General features: G+C 38.1%; 1 protein-coding gene and 1 long non-coding RNA gene across 2 annotated transcripts; one reads left to right on the forward strand and one right to left on the reverse strand.

The window, feature by feature from the left end:
* The first annotated feature begins 2,216 nt into the window (after positions 1-2,216).
* nkpd1 (NTPase, KAP family P-loop domain containing 1) lies at positions 2,217-20,658 on the forward strand. Its single transcript, XM_081605122.1, is given in 7 exon segments — positions 2,217-2,232; positions 15,686-15,752; positions 16,997-17,113; positions 18,234-18,562; positions 19,190-19,375; positions 19,377-20,087; positions 20,390-20,658. Coding segments are annotated over 6 exon segments (1,614 nt in total). The 5' UTR covers positions 2,217-2,232; positions 15,686-15,733; the 3' UTR covers positions 20,642-20,658.
* LOC145551088 (uncharacterized) lies at positions 8,106-9,270 on the reverse strand. The gene is made up of 3 exons (XR_014086886.1): positions 8,584-9,270; positions 8,431-8,479; positions 8,106-8,279 (listed from the first exon to the last, which is right to left on the reverse strand). It is a non-coding gene; the product is annotated as an uncharacterized LOC145551088 (long non-coding RNA).
* Positions 20,659-21,009: the final 351 nt, after the last annotated feature.

Consider the following 21,009-nt stretch of genomic DNA (forward strand, 5'->3'; position numbering starts at 1 on the left):
AAGCCCATTTTTCAGAATTAAATACTCCATGACTTGTTTTTAAGTATTCAACATATAGGTTGGTAGTAAATATTGTATTAACAATATCCTTCATAAATACAGCCTGAAGTCTTTATGATTGTTCAATAAAAAAATAAATGCAATAATATGTATTAATCCCATAAAGGTTTGAGGAGAGGAAGAGATGTGAGAGGAGAGAAGTGAGGAAAGAGCTGGAACTAAACAGATTACACATGGCTGCAGAAATGTCTCCAAAATGTCCCAAGCTGAGAGTCTTGCTGTTTCTTATTTTTCACAGATCAAAGGTGTTTTCTCTGACAGCTACGTGCCCCATCCTACAGTCATCATGAAGGAGGTAACAACAGGTGAGTTATTCCACAAGAAATGAATGTGCATGTAGAAGAGTACTTCCCTTCTCCTCAGAAGGACTCTATTTTCACTCTGTTTCAGGGTGCAAATGAATTCTCCCTAACACACTTCGCAAACATTATTATGTGAATCAGTGGTGGCTCTGTGTGAGTTCAGCCTCTGATTTCTATCCTGTTTGATGGGAACAGTGCCTGTCTGGGCCAAATTAATGAACAGCAGCCATAAGGTGTTTGAAAGTCTGGAGGGGAAAAAAGTAGCAGGAGCAAACACAAGGAGTTTGAGAGCATTTTCAGTAGCTGCTATTGCACAAGTCTTGTCTTTCTGAAAATTTCAAGACAACAGCATCACAACTGAGCTAATTCAATGATAGATGGGAGAGGACATAATACCCCCTGTCTCTCTCATGATACCTAAGCAGCTCCTGCAATTCCTGACACAATTGTTGTAAAAACATTGCAAGACTGCAGTTGTTTTTACCAAGAAATTTCACACATTCAAACAGCTGATGTGCTTTACCTTGCTATGGTCGCATACTAAGTTCACCTCTGACTGTGCCTGAAAAGTAATTGCACATTTAGAGCTTTAATGAAAATGTATATGCCAATGAATATTCACTTAGCAAATAATATATGCTGTGTATCGTTACCACTGATAAATCATTCAAAATTTGGTCAGTTTAAGAATATATCCACACTTTTTAATTTTTGGAATGTCTGATAAACCAGTGTCCATCTATTATTTAACATGCTGATCTTTGTGGGGTCGCTAAGGGGGTTGGTGGCTATCTCCAGTGGTGACCAATCCATCGCAGAGCAACACAGAGACATACACAACAAACAACCATACACACACATGCTTAAGGAGAATTCAGAGAAACCAATTGACATTACAGTCATGTTTTTGGACTGTGGGAGGAAGCCAGACTACCCTCAGAGAAACCATACATGCACAGGAAGAACATGCAACTTTCATGCTGGGATTCAGATCCAGGATCTTCTTGCTGCAAGGTGGCAGTGCTACCAACTGCTTCCCTATGCAGCCATGAACCAGCAACTCTTAGGAAATTTCAGTTCATAAGAAAATGTACTGCAGATATCATGTACATATTAACACTCTTACTAATATAGTGATTGTAAACATGTACACTATAATTCAACATGATGGTGGCAGCGTGATTTTGTGGGGATGATGGTTGGGGTTGGTCGGGAAATGAATAGAGTTAAATACAGGAAGAAACTCTGTTTAAGGCTTCAAAACAACATCCAGTTAGACAATGAAACTCTACAAGATCTCTAATGAAGTAGTTTAGATCGAAACATATTCAGATTAGAATGGCTCTGTCAAAGATTTGACCTAAATCCAATCATGTGGCAAGAATGAAATAATGTTTGAAGATAATTAGATAATTTGACTTCATTTTGATCTTGTCTGTAAAGAAGAATAGGCAACAACTTCAGTTTCTCAGTGTGCAAGATTTCTAAGAGTAATACAGTGTAAAAGGCTGAGGTATGAGGCAAGTGTATGCAGAGAACAGTGAAACCTAGTGGACGTCCTCTGCAAGTTTATGAGACGTTTCTCGGACCAAAGTTTACAATTTCACCAGGAAATATGTAGATCTGCAGAGCTTTGAAAGAGAACACCTCTAAATCTACAAACTAAAGGAATAATGTATCTTTAGGCAACAGCAATATTACCTGCATTATAATGAGTTAGCTACATCAACTGTTCACATAAATCTGCTTTCAGATAATATCTATGCATACGCTCTGTCCAAGACGCTAACGAAGGTTTCATCACCGGCAACAGTGGGACTCTACTCTTCTTGTCAGGACCGGCTGGATGTGATTCTCGATCAAATGGAAGGTAAATGGTGTGAAAAGTACAAGCGGATCGTTTCTAAAACAACCACTTAAACCTGCCTGGATTTACTCTGTGTGACACTGATGACTACTTTCTGCATCAGATAATTTGCATGTTTGCAGTGTTTATGACACCGTCTCCTTATCTGCTGTGTGAGCTGTGAACGTGACAGAGACGTGTGAAACTGTGATGCACTGACTATGCAAACTGCACCTGTCCATAATAATATTATGGTGAAAGAATATTACAACATATTATGTTCCAACATAATGCAGTCAAACCCAAAGGTCTTAACTTCTTAAAAACTGACTGGATGCATTTAAAAAGGGACATTTTTAGCATTTTACTCAGTCATCTAAGTCATCCTTAAATCTTTTAAAAAGGATTTCTTTTTTAAAGCATGGTAAACTAAATTCTGGAGAGTTAAACAAAGAGGAATAAGCAAAGTACACAAAAAAGATAGCAAGTCAGACTGAACATATAAATTCACCCTGTTCATTCAAATTTTGGAAATATATTACAAAGACAAGTCATGTCAACTAGTCTGAGTGGTGACAGGCCTCCATGGAAAAGAAAGGTATTGCTGCTGTACCCTGAAAGTCCTGCTGCAAGAGGAATTATTATTTTTCTTTTTACTTTGGCAGATTTATTGCACGTTTCAGATCAAGCTTCAAGCTCAGATAATAAAATTCACAGAATAATGAGGCTCTGAGACATTAATTGTTTTTCTGGAGCAAGTATTGGATTTAGTTTTTGCTGCAGTGTATTTTACTTGAAGCCAAATGGGTAAAATCTATAACATTTTAAATATTTACCAGAGAATTAAGTCAATTCCTTGATTTTAGAGGTTGAATGCACAATATTGCATTTTTGATCATAGTGTTTTGTACGTTTTTCTTCCGACTTTGTTTCTACTTGAGACGAGTTACTAAACAAAGCATCCATAGAAATATATTAAAATATATCTTTTATTCTGGTTTTCCAAGACTGGGTCACAGATGCCTTTTTTGATCAGTGCAGACGACCTGATGATGATATTTTTCATCCATATTTTCTAATACAATCATATGGATCTAAACTACTTACATCCTCAATGTAAATATTGTAATTGTTGTTTTTCAGTGTACACAAATCGGGAGTCTTTGAGGATTGAGCAGAAATCCGACAAATCAGAAAAGCCCCTTGCAGCCAAACTTTCAGTCAAACATTTGTTGCTTCTCATTGTGAGGCTGATCTTCTACACACCAGTCTGGACTATGGAGAACCAGAATCGCCAGAACGTCAGGTTCCTTTATGTGAATTTCAGTGCTTGGCATTTTGCAGGCAGTGACATGCTATGGGCTGGTATAGCCATACGATTGTTTCATGCCATGCAGGTGAATTTTGGGAAACTGCAACTAGCACTCTATCGTGTCACTCAATATGATGAAGAGGATGAAGTAAAGGAAAAGGTGAGTTTCTTCTGGCTCTTTTATACCTTAAGAACATATTTAAAGGTTATTATTTTGACGTGTGTGTTTTTGTGGGTAATAAAAAAAATCATTGGAAAATATTCTGCCTTGTTGGACAGCCAGTTTATGTCTTTTCAGTCCTTCTCTGATTCAATGTGTAAAACATTAACATGCTGTCCATTGGCTTTTTCCAAAAATTAATAATTTCACTCAACTGAATCTACTTATTAAATATTGATCTCATTTTGAGATCAAACTCAACATGACATCTGCATTATAGGGATTAAATTTGAAGGAACGATGCATTTATTTTACCAAACTATCTTCCAGTTACCTAGTGGTTTCAAAACAAAAAGTGGGCAACAAACTGATAGAAAGTCAGCATTTAGTTAAGTAGACATATCCCTAAAACACAGCAGTGATTGGTAACCAGTTTTTTCTTCTTGGGTTACTTTTTGTCACTTCAGGAGGTGAAGGACAGCCCCAATAACTGGATATCGAAGAAGGTTTGCTGCTGCCCCCTGTGGTTTTTCCTACTGTCCATCATTGTTGTCCCGATAGTTCTCGTAGTGGTCTTTTTTGTTTGGGTTTTTCCTAATGCTGAAACAACACCAGAGGAGCAGGGAACAGAAGCACATAGTGAGATGAATATCCTGGAGGGCTTTGCTATTGCAACCTTAGGAGTCCCAGCAGTAACAGGACTCAGGTTTGCCTTTCAGATGATCAAGAACCTCATTTTCAGTCAAAAACATAACATTAAGAAAGAAATGGACAACGAACGGATCAGCAACCAATTGGGATTCATGAATGAAGTCAGGAAAGAAATGTGGTTTCTGACTCAATTCATCAAGTTCATGGAGGTGTTTGAAAAGAGGAGGATTCGTATTGTGTTGAAAATTACTAATCTGGACCGTTGCTCCCCCAAGAAAATTGTTGGAGTCCTGGAGGCCATCGATATGTTACTCTCAGATGAGGAAAGCTCAATTATTTCCATTCTGGCTGTAAATCCAACTGTTCTGTTAGAAAAAGTGAAATTTGCAGAAAGCTCCATCTGTAAAGAGGACAGAGCTCACGGACTGCTGAACCGCATAGTCACTCTGGCCTTCACAGTCCCAACAATGTGTGAAAATTCAAAGCACAAGTTGTTTCACAGTCTTAACAACACTCCAGGCATCTCTGAAGATTCATCTTTAAGATGGAACAGACACAGGAGAAATACATCTTCAATAGATCTGTCTGTGGTGGCAATTGAGGAATCAAAAGAGTCAAATCCTCTGATCAACACAAATAGAGATACTTTAGATGTGAAGGAGGATGAATTGGAGAAAACGGTTCTGACAATCCTTAGCAACGGTGAAAAAAAGCTGAACAAGTACATGTTAGATGATGCCATCTCAATGAAGAGGATGATCAGCTCTGTCTGGGTAACGGTCATAGTCATGAAGTTACTGAAGAAAGAGTTTCCTGACCCAGAGGACACTGCAGCATGGGTGGTTCTAGCCAACCAGTGGCCCTGTCGATTCAGCTGGATCCTGCAGTGTGTGGAGGATGAAAAGCAGAGAGCAGCGATTGATCAACAGAACGTGAGCACTGATGATTCAAAGACCCTTTGGCAGGTCTTCAGCGAGTCCAGGCAGGAGCTATATGTGATGCGGACAAACATTGAGGACCTCCTCGAGCAGGACGGAGACCCTGAAGTGTTTGAAGCGTTTCTCAAGGATGACGAGTTTGAGTTCACCTTAAAGAACCTGGAGATCTTTCAAGTAGGGATGGTGAATCTGGATCAGTCAATCAGGAGGGAACTGGCTCTTATCAGAGGGACATGCAGGCTGGAAGATTCTGGTTGGATGAGGAACATAGCTCCTCTTCCAGTCACAAGTCTTATCAAAATGACCACAGACGACATATGTGAAGAGGTGAGGAGTTCGGACAAAGTTAGTCTACCTAATGCGCTTATAGCATATCTTATATATTTTTGTTCTAAGGCTAGCTCGTTTGAAAAAAAGAAAAACTTACAGACTAAAATTTGTAGTGAGTTTGTCAGAAAGAGATCTTGTTGGACGTTTTTGCATTATTTAATGTTTTTGCAGAGGTAGCAGTTTTGCGCATTCCTTTATGCATTTGTGTATTTATCAGTGTTGATAAAATATTTCATAACATTTCTCAGTCTTACTCGTTGACCTAACATACCCCCACTGTATAAATATATTAATTCACAGCTGAACCACAGCAGCTGTGTTGCTTTTAATGTAATTACGGTTCATAACTATTTAAGTAAAAAATTAAAAAATAAAAAAAAATCAATCTTAGTTTGCAAAATGACCTACTAAACTTTACCAGGTCACTAAAGATGCGTTTCCAGAGTAAACCACACAAGTCATTTATAGCTGATATTTTTCAAACTTTAATTCATAGTAGTTTATAAGTGACTTATGAATATTAATCACATAATGAGATTAAATGAATAGGACTGTGATGAAGCAGACGACATATGTGAAGAGGTGAGGAGTTCGGACAAAGTTAGTTTGTCTGACTTATGCACTTATAGCATATCTTGCTGTAATTAATTTATTTACATTGGATAGTTTTGTTCTAAATCGTTCTTTAAAGATCTGTCTAGATCTTTCTAGCTCATTTCTCAAAAACTTTCAGATTTAAATCTGTAATGACAGTTTTTCAGAAAGAGATCGTTGGACATTTTTCCATCACTTTATGTTTTTGCTTTGATAGTTTGCACATTCCTTTATGCATTTTGTGCTAAAAATATTTTAGAACATTTCTCAGTCTTACTCATTGACCTAACATACCCCCATTGTATTTTCTATTCTTTTTTTCAGATGGAGAGAATGAAATTGGACAGTAAGTACAGGGAAACAGTGAAAAACCACATGCTCAATGGTTCTGCTCTGGTCTTTGGTGACACAGAAGATCTGAAAGCCCTCCTGGGTATGACATTCGGTGAATGGACAACTTTCAAACTTCACTTCTTGAGTTTCGTCTCACCCCTCCGGCCACAGCACGAGAACATGCTGCTGTTACCTGCCAAAACCCACCTGTCCAAGTTCCTCCAGTGTGTAGCAAAGAAATAATTACTCATCTACCACCAGCCTGTGTTAACAGCTGCCTTTTAAATACAGTTAAATACATTTAGTGTGCTAAAGTACTCTGAGTACTCCAAATAATTTTTTTAAACCCCTTTCCATGTTTGTATGGCTTTGATAAGCAGACGTGTTGATCAAGTGTTGAAATATGTTTTCATTACACCTCAGCTGTTGGTTCTGGCTTCCAGGATATGGAGTCAAGTCCCAGAGTGCAACATTTTTCACCCATTGTATAAATATATTAATTCACAGCTGAACTACAACTCAAGCGTCTTAGTGAGTCATTTGACTTCTACTGATAATGTTTAGCATATGCATGTTGCTTTTAATGTAATTATTGTTCATAACCATTTAATAAAATTTAAAAAAAAGCACAAAAGTTCAGTTTTAGTTTGCAACAACGGAAACTGATTATCTACTAAACTTTACCAGGTTACTAAAGAGTTTCCAGTGTTTACCACGTGGGAGATTTATAGCTCAAACTGTTCAAACATTAATTCATAAGAGTTCAGTCGTAAGTAAACTGTCGCATTATGACCTCTAAGAAACTTAACACCACAGAGCACTGAAGTTATGTTGTGGGGAAAAAAGGTTGATCATAAGCTCATAATGATTAATTCCTGTAAACTTAAGTTCAACAATATATGTTCAGAATACTTTATTGCTCTTTGGTGAAGCAGCTCAACACTGTCCATAAGATGCAGTAAACTGTATGTTTTCATTCCATCCTAAATGCCAAGTCAAATGAAATGTAAATAAAGTGTTCCAATAGTAAAATTAGAAACCTTATTTTGTGTGGCTGTCTTTTCAAAACACACTCAACTTTAAAAATAATCAAAGCAACTTGAGGGTTGGTTTTTTAGTGACATTTTCATCAAACACGTTAAAATACTAACTAGAGAACAGTTCTATTTGCTTTCCTTTTAGTCATGCACCTTTAATGTTACGTTAATTAATACAGTAGTATTCCACAAATCTAGCCATTTTCGATACATAACCACATTCAGACAGCATACATTATTAGATTTTGAAATATAAAACAAAACCCATGTCGGGCATGAATTACCACAGTTAATTTCACAATTATATTCATTCATTATATTCATTAATAATACTAATTTTATGCACTACTTTGAAAACTTCAAGATTTTTCTAAAAAATAACAATAAATCAATTTGATAATACAGACATTAAGGCTCAAAGGATTCTGTATTCAACAGTTAATTACAGACAAACACGGGCACAGCTATTCTGAGTGAAGATGCAAGTTGTAATGTAGAAGCCATTCCCATTAAAACTCTTCTTGTTTTTAAGGCACGTGAGAAGTGTTAAAGAAAAGTCAGAGGCACAACAAACATGAGGTGGAAGAGTTGCGTGTGACTAGATTTTATGGTTTGCATCAACGAACATATTAAGACTTACTTGAGAGTGAGCTTGGTGTTGCAGGTGGAGCAGGAGAAACAACTGACACACCAGGCTTTGTTGAGAGCAGACACAACTGAGGGGGTGCAGAAAAAAATAAATAAAAACAGAAGATTCAGCTGCTGTCACTGAAAGCAACACTTTGTTCATTGCTGAACCACAGAACGCTTTTTAATTACTGAATCATAGAAGATCCTAATTATGTGTTTTATCACACCGATGCTCACCATCGCCTTCAATCACACGGTTGCAGTGATAACACACGTCCCCAAAGAGCTTGACAGCAGAGAAACAAGGAGAGAAAGCAAACAAATTCCATCATTGTCTACCTGCATTGTGATGTTAGTCGTGTCATTCAAAGCCAAGTTTTAGCTTCTTACCTGATTGTAATGCGTCTCACAATAAGCCAAACCTTTTCTCTCATAATGGCGGTGACCGAGGAAAGGTTTCTCACATTTGGCACAAACAAAGTGCTGTAAAGAAACAGCTGTTACTGAGGGGAAGACACATTTCTAATGAAAGTCAAATACTGATCAAACTGAAGAGATGCTGGCTGCAATCTAAACATCTAAACATGATATAAATGGCTGTTAAATAGTCAGGAACATTTACAAGTAAAATGTCTGAAACTACAAAAAACACTGCAGTTTGTATGTAGTCTCTTCTTGTTGTGTTCCCATGCATCCCAAAATACAGAGCATTCATGGTGTAACTAATAAAAAAAACAACTCATGTCTGTCATACACATTTCTGAAGTGCAGGTTCGATGCAAAACTACTTGCTGCCAATTAACATCTTCAGCTTTACACCGCCTGCTGAACGCTGTTAGTAATGTCAAATTTTTAAAGAGTATGAAATGCAGCAGCCTTAAGTCAGATGAATCCATCATTTGATCTGCCTTGCTTGACCTCTGGAGAATTTGTCTTTTCCAAACTCTCAGGCCCGTCAGAAACACTCCAACTAGCTTAGAGCGTTTTGGGTCCAAATACCTTTTCCTTCATTTTCAAGTTCATATATCTTGACAACATGCATAATTTATTGAATGTTTTTATATTCTACCCAAGTCTGGCTGCACTACAGACAGATCTGAATAAGACCAAGGATGTATTTATGATTTGGACAAAATCATGTCTATCTATATAAAAAAAAAACTGACAGTTTATGAAGAATATCTTAAATCAGAATATAATCGGACAAAAAAAATTATAAGAATTAAAATATGAAAAAACAACATTCTTTCATCTTTAATTTCAATTCAAGATGAAAGAATTGAACAAACAAAATATTTGAACAAGGTTTGTTTTAGACCTATCAACCTTTAAGACTTCCTGTTTATTCAATCGTAAAACAAAATGATTTCTATGAAAATTTCTTATATTGTTTGTGTAAAAAAAAAACGTAGTGTTCGATTCAGTTAAAGACAGTTAAAGACTGAATCAAACATGAACCGGAAGTGTTCCGTCGATGCAGAAACTGTTGCTATAGAAACATGACTAAACGACTGAATAACCGTTAAAACGGTACGTCCTATGTTTTTTAATTACAATTTGGACATGTAAAGAGGGAAAGAACCGATTATATATATAGAACAACCTTACTTGAGCGACGACTGGAGCGATTCAGTACTGCCATCAGTGAAGTTTATATAGAGGACAGCAAAACCCAGTTTTTATTGTGATATTCCAGTTCCGCTTATCGGTAAGCAAATGTGCCAATAATTAGTTCGTATGTAAATATTGAGGTCCGAGCTAAATAACGCCCTTCATTTAGCTTATAGGTTTATAACTAAACCAATAGCTAAACAGATTTAGTCATTTGTTTATCTCACAGATAAATAAATCTTATTTAGTTACCAATGTAATATTAATTAAAAAAAAAAAAGTTTATAGTTTTTCAATATATTTTCTGTGTACTCTGGTAGCTAAGCAATGACATTTTGTTGCCAAATTCACTTTTGTGTCTTTGAGCAATGACAATAAAATAAGTTGAAGTCTAAATGCTGAAGTTGAAAATTAAATGTTTAGTTTGGACAATAAACTAAATATTTAGTTAGCAAAATTAAAATTTAATTTGGAACTACATATTTACTTAGCAAAAATAAATATTTAATTTGGATCTAGATATTTAGTTTTAACATGTTGACATGCTTATTTTGAAACTTGAACTTTTAGTAAATAAATATTTAGTTTAAAAAACTAAATATGAAGCTTCTTAAATAAATAATATTCAATTTAAATATTAGCTTTATTTATCCTAAATATTTAGTTTGCAAACTATACGAGTAAACAAATCAACATATCAGACCAGATTGTCAGAAGCATGACGAAACACTATATGTTATCTTTATTTAACAATCTGAGTGATGTAGGAACACATAAATTTTAGTTTGAAACTCTGACATTTATAAATATATAAATAACATGATGAAAATGGGACTTTGAAAAATGAACTCCCACTTTTTGGGGGCTTGCCATGGCAATGCATAGGCAGGCACCTATTGTTCTACACCTCAGAATAACTGCCCCTTCCTAGTACCGTTAATGCGGCTCGTACCGCTGCGTGCCCCCTCCCAATACATACCAAAACGTGCGGCTCGATCCCGTGAGGGGAGTTATTACTTTTGTTGGCATTTCGAACTGTGGCGACATAATTAACAAAAAACGGATCAAATTCAACTTCAAAAAGTGACGGAGCCCTCCAGGGGACATGGGGAATTTTTTTTTTTTTCTTTTGCGTTCCCTCGCAAATCTCCTAATCGGTTCAAGCGGCATAATTGAATACTGTACGCCAGTGGTCCCCAAACTACGGCCCGCGGGCCGGATCCGGCCTTTCTTACGGACTATTTCTGAGTTATTATCGCGAGGTCATCTGATTGTGTCTCTGTTGTGTTCGTCTGAATGGTTTAAAGGGCTGCTTTCAGTGCCGTCCCATCTTAGCCTTAGCAGACATAAACATGCAGTAAATAAATCGACTTTCAATCAGTTTTTTTCACCAAAGCGTTAATAATAATAAACACGTTTTATTATTATAAAACACAGCAAACTAATGGTGATAGAGGGCCACACTGGGTTAATTTGAGAAATCTCATCCGTCCGTGTATCAATCAACTTCAAACCTCTTCTTTGTTCTGTCACAATTATCGATTTATTTAATTTTGAGTATCGTGCTCCAAACTTTGTGAGGATTGACCATCCCGATCACCCGCTTCCTCAGAATTTTATTTTGGGGCCCTCTATATCTGCTAATAATGTGGACTGCTGCAAATCAACAGACGATTAGATAATTCAAACAACTGCTATAAACTCATTGCATCTCTGAATAGTGCTGTTTATGTTATATCTTAAATGCATATCATCTAGTGGTGGCAAAAGCAACAAAAAAACTAGTATGCTCTGGACTTGAGATTGAGTACATGGCATGCACACGTATTCATGACATGCTTTGATGAAACTAATTTATCTTTGGTGCAATTCCAGTACTGAAAAATTAACTTTATACCAGGTGAGTTTCTCTCACCTGAGAATGTGAACATGTACTAGGCTGATTCTGTACCTTCAAATAATTTAAACAGCTCCTAGAAAAGATTCATAACTTATAACTTATAAGTCACAGGCTGTCTGAAAAAACAGTCTGTGTGCTACACTCAAGAGAGAGATTCATTTGATGCATCAAAGAGTGATGTCATCACTGATTATGTAATTGTTACCATAGGAACTGAACATTCTAATGGTGCATTCACACCTTTTGAGCATCAGGCGAGTCTGGTTTATATTCAAAGTCTATGTGGAGCGTCCAACGTTGCGCTAGATGCTCGTAGTGCTCAATAGCCCTCGACGCGCCTCCACATCGAGTTTGAATGTAAACCAGACATGCCTGATGCTCAAAATATGTTTGGTGCGAACACACCATTATATGTACAGTGTCATATTATGTCCATCATAATAGGACCAAGACCTGGTTCTAATATGATGGATTCATTGATTTGGATCAGGGGTAGCATTTAGAGGTAAAGTGCGAATTAAGTTTTAGCTAATTAGGAATAGACTAGTATTGGTTAGGGTTAGGGAAAATCGCAGCTACTAAAATGAAGAGAAATGAATGCAAAGTTCTAATATAGGTCGAAATAGATTTGACAAGCCTGTACAGCATTTTGTTTTCTAAATCATTCTATAAATAAACAATGATGATCTAATGTTAGGTTGTATTTCTGCCAATTGCATAGCTGCAGTACATTAGTAGTCTAATGTGCTGAATGTGCTGAGACACATTCAACACATCAGAAACCAATCAGAACCAAAAGTTTGCCTTTTGGTTCTGACTTGATTGACTTGATTTTGGAGTCAGGAATTTTATTTGCCTGCATCTGTTTAGATTTCCTTAATTTGTGTAAAGCAGGGGTGCTCAAAGTCAGGCCTCGAGGACCGACTTTGGGCACCCCTGGAGTAAAGGATTGAATTTACATAATGCCCAGTGTTGGCAAAACCTTGGCTTGGATAGTGACCTGGGTTAGTACCACCTGGGTGTGGGTCGGTGTAAAGGCCGAGCCAGGCTTAGATTTTTCTTCATGCCAATGCCAACATGAAGGCCCTCCATGCAACCAGTGGAGGTTGGTCGAATGGACGTCTGTCTTTCTTCAGACCTCTGTGTTTGATAGTTGGTCTGTCTTTCCTCTGACCTCACTGGTTGATTGGAGGTCCATCTTTCCTCGGACCACCCTGGTTGAGTGAAGGTCTGCCTTTCCTCAGACCTCCCTGGTTGATTGGAGGTCCGTCTTTCCTTGGACCTCCCTGGTTGAGTGAAGGTCCGTCTTTCCTCGGACCTCCCTGGTTGAGTAAAGGTCTGTCTTTCTTCGGACCTCCCTGGTTGATTGGAGGTCCATCTTTCCTCGGACCTCCCTGGTTGAGTGAAGGTCCGTCTTTCCTCGGACCTCCCTGGATGAGTGAAGGTCTGTCTTTCCTCGGACCTCCCTGGTTGATTGGAGATCCATCTTTCTTCGGACCTCCTTGGTTTAGTGAAGGTCCGTCTTTCCTCAGACCTCCCTGGTTGATTGGAGGTCTGTCTATCCTTGGTCTCCTCTGTTTGTAGGGAGCCTTCTGTTTGCAAGCTGGATGTGGGTTGGCGCAAAGGCCGAGTCAGGCTATTGCTGGAGACCCCTTGTTGATTGAAGGTCTGCCTTTGCTTGGGCTCCTCTATTTGCAGGGGGGTCTCTGGTTGGGTGGAACCTCTAGGATGGTTATTTTCCAGAGCAAGTTGTAACTCCACCTTCAGGTCTGCAACCTGACCCTGGAGAGCTTTCACCGTTTCCTCCTGAGCCTTAAATTTGGAAGCTTGCTCAGAGTGACTTTTGAGCTGCTCCTCATATTTAAGTCTCACTCTGTATTCTTCAACCATTACTTCAATTAGACCTTTATTGCGGGAGGCGTATTTTGCAGCCTCCAGCTTGAAGTACTCCAGCTGTTGAAGAACACTCTTGTCAACTGTGACTTTGGAAGAGCAGGAAACCTTTGACACATCTTTAATCTTTTGCTGGTGACGTTCTTTTTCCAACATTTTTTGCAGTTTTTGAATCTCCTCCTGCTGTGATTTGACTTCAGCCTCACATGCAACCCTTTCGGTCTCTTTCCTTAAGGAGTTCAAAAATCTGATTCTGCAACTCTGTTTTAAGATCGTCCACCTGCTTTGTCAGATCTTTGATGTGTTGGTTTGTCTCTTCCACGTCTTCCACTGAGGGGGTAATCTTGAAGCCAGCAGAGGGTGAATTCTCACTTCTCTGGAATCGATATCTAACAAGCTCTGAAGGGTGATCTGTCGCGATTGAACTGTGGAACAGGTCAGAGAGAACTTTGTCTCTCTGGCATTCTATAAATGTCAGAGAGACATTTATAGAATGTCTCTCTGACATTATAGAATGTCAGAGAGAAATTATAGAGTGTCTCTCTGACATTCTATGCCAGAGAGACACAATGTCTCTGACATAACACAGAGACATACACAACAAACAAGATATATTCAAGATATATCTTGAATATCAAGATATGTCTTGATATTCAAGATATATCTCTCTTGAATATCAAGAGAGATATTCAATATCTCTCTTGAATATCTTTATTCAAGAGAGATATTCCCTTTTGATATAGAGTGATGACATCACTGCTGATGTCATTGATACCATTGGAATTGAACATTCTATCCACCTTATTCCCGGGAGGCTTACTGGGGAAACGATTATGGGTCTTACTTCCGGCGCCCACCGGAAGTAGCAGTGTTTCATGTAATTTGTAGGGGTTTTGGCTAATCTATATTCATGACAGAAGTTACATCTCTCTTTTTGGTTATTGTACAATATTTAATAAAAGCCTTCATATTTTTCACAACAGGTAATTGCTGTATATCACTGGTTTAACCCAACCACTGTTACACATGGGATTATTGTGGCACTTTAAAATGAAGCTTAGGCTGTGCACAAATATTAGCCTTTACCATAAAATAAAAATCTCCCAGGTTAGTGCACTGCCTTGCACAATATTCCTCCACTAGAGTGAGAAACGGAGAGGATTTCTGATCCCCAAACAGTTTTTAACTCACCTTCATACCTACAAATATAGTTTGGCTCTATTGGTATGAAAGTCGGTCATGATGACACCATCTCAATATTAGTGCACCGCCATAGGCGGCAGTGAATTAACATTAGCACAAACATTAGTACAAGCATTAGCATTTCACTGCCCCCATTAGCCTTATTACTAAAAAAACTTTTAGGTGTTTTTCTTATTTATTAGCCACGCTTAGTACACTGAATGGAGTAAGTCAATGTAAGACAACATGTTAGTGATGCCCCACATGCTACTGCCAGCATTTAGACTAATGTTAGCAATTTGGCTCATTTTAACTTGTACACTAATTTCAACATACTGAATGGTATAAGTCCATGTTACTCAACAAGCTTGTGCCTCTCCACATGCTCTTGAGTAAATTGCAGCTTACTTTAGTATTGATGCTAAAGTAAGCAGTAGCATCAATACTACAGCATCAGAATGCTGGGTTCAAACCGATGGGCACACTTTGGCAAGCCCCGTTTAAATTTCTTCAGAAATGTTCTAGTTTCTCTCTATTACAGGCTAAATAAACCTAAATGTTGCTGATAATTCCTTACTGTTAACATTACAAACACCTCCCCATACATTTTCTACTCAGAATTAAATTTACCATTATCTGTTTATAAGCCTTTGACATACAAACTATCAGTAACTGTTGTATTAACAATTAATATCCTTCATAAAATTTCTCTAGAAGCCTTTATGATTAATTAATAAAAAAATAAATCCAATGATATGTATTAATACCTTAAAGGTTTGAGGAGAGGAAGAGATGCGAGAGGAGGGAAGTGAGGAGAGAGCTGGAACTAAACAGATTACACATGGCTGCAGAAATGTCTCCAAAATGTCCCAAGCTGAGAGTCTTGCTGTTTCTTATTTTTCACAGATCAAAGGTGTTTTCTCTGACAGCTACGTGCCCCATCCTACAGTCATCATGAAGGAGGTAACAACAGGTGAGTTATTCCACAAGAAATGAATGTGCATGTAGAAGAGTACTTCCCTTCTCCTCAGAAGGACTCTATTTTCACTCTGTTTCAGGGTGCAAATGAATTCTCCCTAACACACTTCGCAAACATTATGTGAATCAGTGGTGGCTCTGTGTGAGTTCAGCCTCTGATTTCTATCCTGTTTGATGGGAACAGTGCCTGTCTGGGCCAAATTAATGAACAGCAGCCATAAGGTGTTTGAAAGTCTGGAGGGGAAAAAAGTAGCAGGAGCAAACACAAGAAGGAGTTTGAGAGCATTTTCAGTAGCTGCTATTGCACAAGTCTTGTCTTTCTGAAAATTTCAAGACAACAGCATCACAACTGAGCTAATTCAATGATAGATGGGAGAGGACATAATACCCCCTGTCTCTCTCATGATACCTAAGCAGCTCCTGCAATTCCTGACACAATTGTTGTAAAAACATTGCAAGACTGCAGTTGTTTTTACCAAGAAATCTCACACATTCAAACAGCTGATGCTTTACCTTGCTATGGTCGCATCTACTAAGTTCACCTCTGACTGCCTGAAAAGTAATTGCACATTTAGAGCTTTAATGAAAATGTATATGCCAATGAATATTCACTTAGCAAATAATATATGCTGTGTATCGTTACCACTGATAAATCATTCAAAATTTGGTAAATTTAAGAATATATCCACACTTTTTAACTTTTGGAATGTCTGATAAACCAGTGTCCATCTATTATTTAACATGCTGATCTTTGTGGGGTCGCTAAGGGGGTTGGTGGCTATCTCCAGTGGTGACCAATCCATCGCAGAGCAACACAGAGACATACACAACAAACAACCATACACACACATGCTTAAGGAGAATTCAGAGAAACCAATTGACATTACAGTCATGGAAGCCAGACTACCCTCATGCAAGCACAGGGAAAAATTGCAACTTTCATGCTGGGATTCAGATCCAGGATCTTCTTGCTGCAGGGTGACAGTGTAAAAGGCTGAGGTATGAGGCAAGTGTATGCAGAGAACAGTGAAACCTAGTGGACGTCCTCTGCAAGTTTATGAGACGTTTCTCGGACCAAAGTTTACAATTTCACCAGGAAATATGTAGATCTGCAGAGCTTTGAAAGAGAACACCTCTAAATCTACAGACTAAAAGAATAATGTATCTTTAGGCAACAGCAATATTACCTGCATTATAATGAGTTAGCTACATCAACTGTTCACATAAATCTGCTTTCAGATAATATCTATGCATACGCTCTGTCCAAGACGCTAACGAAGGTTTCATCACCGGCAACAGTGGGACTCTACTCTTCTTGTCAGGACCGGCTGGATGTGATTCTTGATCAATTGGGAGGTAAATGGTGTGAAAAGTACAAGCGGATCGTTTCTAAAACAACCACTTAAACCTGCCTGGATTTACTCTGTGTGACACTGATGACTACTTTCTGCATCAGATAATTTGCATGTTTGCAGTGTTTATGACACCGTCTCCTTATCTGCTGTGTGAGCTGTGAACGTGACAGAGACGTGTGAAACTGTGATGCACTGACTGTGCAAACTGCACCTGTCCATAATAATATTATGGTGAAAGAATATTACAACATATTATGTTCCAACATAATGCAGTCAAACCCAAAGGTCTTAACTTCTTAAAAACTGACTGGATGCATTTAAAAAGGGACATTTTTAGCATTTTACTCAGTCATCTAAGTCATCCTTAAATCTTTTAAAAAGGATTTCTTTTTTAAAGCATGGTAAACTAAATTCTGGAGAGTTAAACAAAGAGGAATAAGCAAAGTACACAAAAAAGATAGCAAGTCAGACTGAACATATAAATTCACCCTGTTCATTCAAATTTTGGAAATATATTACAAAGACAAGTCATGTCAACTAGTCTGAGTGGTGACAGGCCTCCATGGAAAAGAAAAGTATTGCTGCTGTACCCTGAAAGTCCTGCTGCAAGAGGAATTATTATTTTTCTTTTTACTTTGGCAGATTTATTGCACGTTTCAGATCAAGCTTCAAGCTCAGATAATAAAATTCACAGAATAATGAGGCTCTGAGACATTAATTGTTTTTCTGGAGCAAGTATTGGATTTAGTTTTTGCTGCAGTGTATTTTACTTGAAGCCAAATGGGTAAAATCTATAACATTTTAAATATTTACCAGAGAATTAAGTCAATTCCTTGATTTTAGAGGTTGAATGCACAATATTGCATTTTTGATCATAGTGTTTTGTACGTTTTTCTTCCGACTTTGTTTCTACTTGAGATGAGTTACTAAACAAAGCATCCATAGAAAATATATTAAAATATATCTTTTATTCTGGTTTTCCAAGACTGGGTCACAGATGCCTTTTTTGATCAGTGCAGACGACCTGATGATGATATTTTTCATCCATATTTTCTAATATAATCATATGGATCTAAACTACTTACATCCTCAATGTAAATATTGTAATTGTTGTTTTTCAGTGTACACAAATCGGGAGTCTTTGAGGATTGAGCAGAAATCCGACAAATCAGAAAAGCCCCTTGCAGCCAAACTTTCAGTCAAACATTTGTTGCTTCTCATTGTGAGGCTGATCTTCTACACACCAGTCTGGACTATGGAGAACCAGAATCGCCAGAACGTCAGGTTCCTTTATGTGAATTTCAGTGCTTGGCATTTTGCAGGCAGTGACATGCTATGGGCTGGTATAGCCATACGATTGTTTCATGCCATGCAGGTGAATTTTGGGAAACTGCAACTAGCACTCTATCGTGTCACTCAATATGATGAAGAGGATGAAGTAAAGGAAAATGTGTTTCTGTTGGCTTTTCTATACCTTAAAAACATTTTTAGTGGTTATTCTTTTAATGTGTGTGTTTTGTGGGTAACAAAAAAGTATTGAAAAATTTTCTGCAAAGCACTTTAAATAACACGTTAGCCAGCCTTCTAGTGTCTTTTCAGTCCTTCGCTTACTCCGTGTGCAATATATTAACATAATGTCCATTTTTGGGGGGGGTTGATGAACTTTTATTTGACTCAACTGAGTCTTCTAATTTAAAATCATCAAATCTAACTTGCTATATTGTTAGGACTGGTCAAATTGAGAATCCGAATAGGATTCCAACCTCCATTAGGGAAAGCTGAAGATAATTAAGAATCACTTTAAGGGGCTGTGATCAAACTTATCATTAGATCTGCATGATGGGGATTAAATTTACAGAAACAATGCATTTATATTAGTAACATACACAGTACACAGCAATGATTGGTAACCGTTTATTTCCTTGGGTTACTTTTTTTCACTTCAGGAGGTGAAGGACACCCTCTAACTGGACATACAAGATGGTTTTAAGCTGCCCTCTGTAGTTGGTCCTGGTGTGTATCATTGTTGTCCCAGTAGTTCTCCTAGTTGTCTTTTTTGTTTGGGGTTTTCTTGTAGTACAGTCCCCACAGAAGAACGAGACGGAAGATACTAAGGTGGAGCTACTTGAGGGCGCCACAGCTCACACACAGCCTGCTGAACCGCATAGTCACTCTGGCCTTCACAGTCCCAACAATGTCTCAAAATTTAAAGCGCAAGTTGTTTCACAGTCTTTACAACACTCCAGGCATCTCTGAAGATTCCCCCCTTGAAGTGGAACAGACACAGGAGAAAGATATCTGTGATAGAGCCAATAGTGGTGGCAATTGGGGAATCAACGGAGTTCCTTGCAGATACTATAGAAATGAAGGAGGATGAATTGGAGAAAACGGTTCTGACAATCCTTAGCAAGGGTGAAAAAAAGCTGAACAAGTACATGTTAGATGATGCCATCTCAATGAAGAGGATGATCAGCTCTGTCTGGGTAACGGTCATAGTCATGAAGTTACTGAAGAAAGAATTTCCTGACCCAGAGGACACTGCAGCATGGGTGGTTCTAGCCAACCAGTGGCCCTGTCGATTCAGCTGGATCCTGCAGTGTGTGGAGGATGAAAAGCAGAGAGCAGCGATTGATCAACAGAACGTGAGCACTGATGATTCAAAGACCCTTTGGCAGGTCTTCAGCGAGTCCAGGGAGGAGCTATATGTGATGCGGACAAACATTGAGGACCTCCTCGAGCAGGACGGAGACCCTGAAGTGTTTGAAGCGTTTCTCAAGGATGACGAGTTTGAGTTCACCTTAAAGAACCTGGAGATCTTTCAAGTAGGGATGGTGAATCTGGATCAGTCAATCAGGAGGGAACTGGCTCTTATCAGAGGGACATGCAGGCTGGAAGATTCTGGTTGGATGAGGGACATAGCTCCTCTTCCAGTCACAAGTCTTATCAAAATGACCACAGACGACATATGTGAAGAGGTGAGGAGTTCGGACAAAGTTAGTCTACCTAATGCGCTTATAGCATATCTTATATATTTTTGTTCTAAAGCTAGCTCATTTAAAAAAAAAGAAAAACTTATACTAAAATTTGTAGTGAGTTTGTCAGAAAGATCTTGTTGGACGTTTTTGCATTATTTAATGTTTTTGCAGAGGTAGCAGTTTTGCGCATTCCTTTATGCATTTGTGTATTTATCAGTGTTGATAAAATATTTCATAACATTTCTCAGCCTTACTCGTTGACCTAACTTATCCTCATTGTGTTTTATATTCTTTTTTTTCAGATGGAGAGGTTGAAATTGGACAGTAAGTACAGGGAAACAGTGAAAAACCACATGCTCAATGGTTCTGCTCTGGTCTTTGGTGACACAGAAGATCTGAAAGCCCTCCTGGGTATGACATTCGGTGAATGGACAACTTTCAAACTTCACTTCTTGAGTTTCGTCTCACCCCTCCGGCCACAGCACGAGAACATGCTGCTGTTACCTGCCAAAACCCACCTGTCCAAGTTCCTCCAGTGTGTAGCAAAGAAATAATTACTCATCTACCACCAGCCTTTGTTAACAGTTGCCTTTTGTCACATGGTTAAATACATTTAGTGTGCTAAGGTACACTGAGTGTTCCAAATCTTTTTTTAATCCTTTTCCATGTTTGTATGGCTTCAATAAGCAGATGTGTTGTTTAAGGGTTTAGATGTTTTCATTACACCTCAGCTGTTGGTTCTGGCTTCCAGGATATGGAGTCAAGTCCCAGAGTGCAACATTTTTCACCCATTGTATAAATATATTAATTCACAGCTGAACCACAGCAGCTGTGTTGCTTTTAATGTAATTACAGTTCATAACCATTTAAGTAAAAAAAAAAAAAAAATCAATCTTAGTTTGCAAAATGACCTACTAAACTT

The sequence above is a fragment of the Poecilia reticulata genome, chromosome 3 (assembly GCF_904066995.2).
Source record: "Poecilia reticulata chromosome 3, P_reticulata-male-v2, whole genome shotgun sequence".
NCBI classification, from domain to species: domain Eukaryota; kingdom Metazoa; phylum Chordata; class Actinopteri; order Cyprinodontiformes; family Poeciliidae; genus Poecilia; species Poecilia reticulata.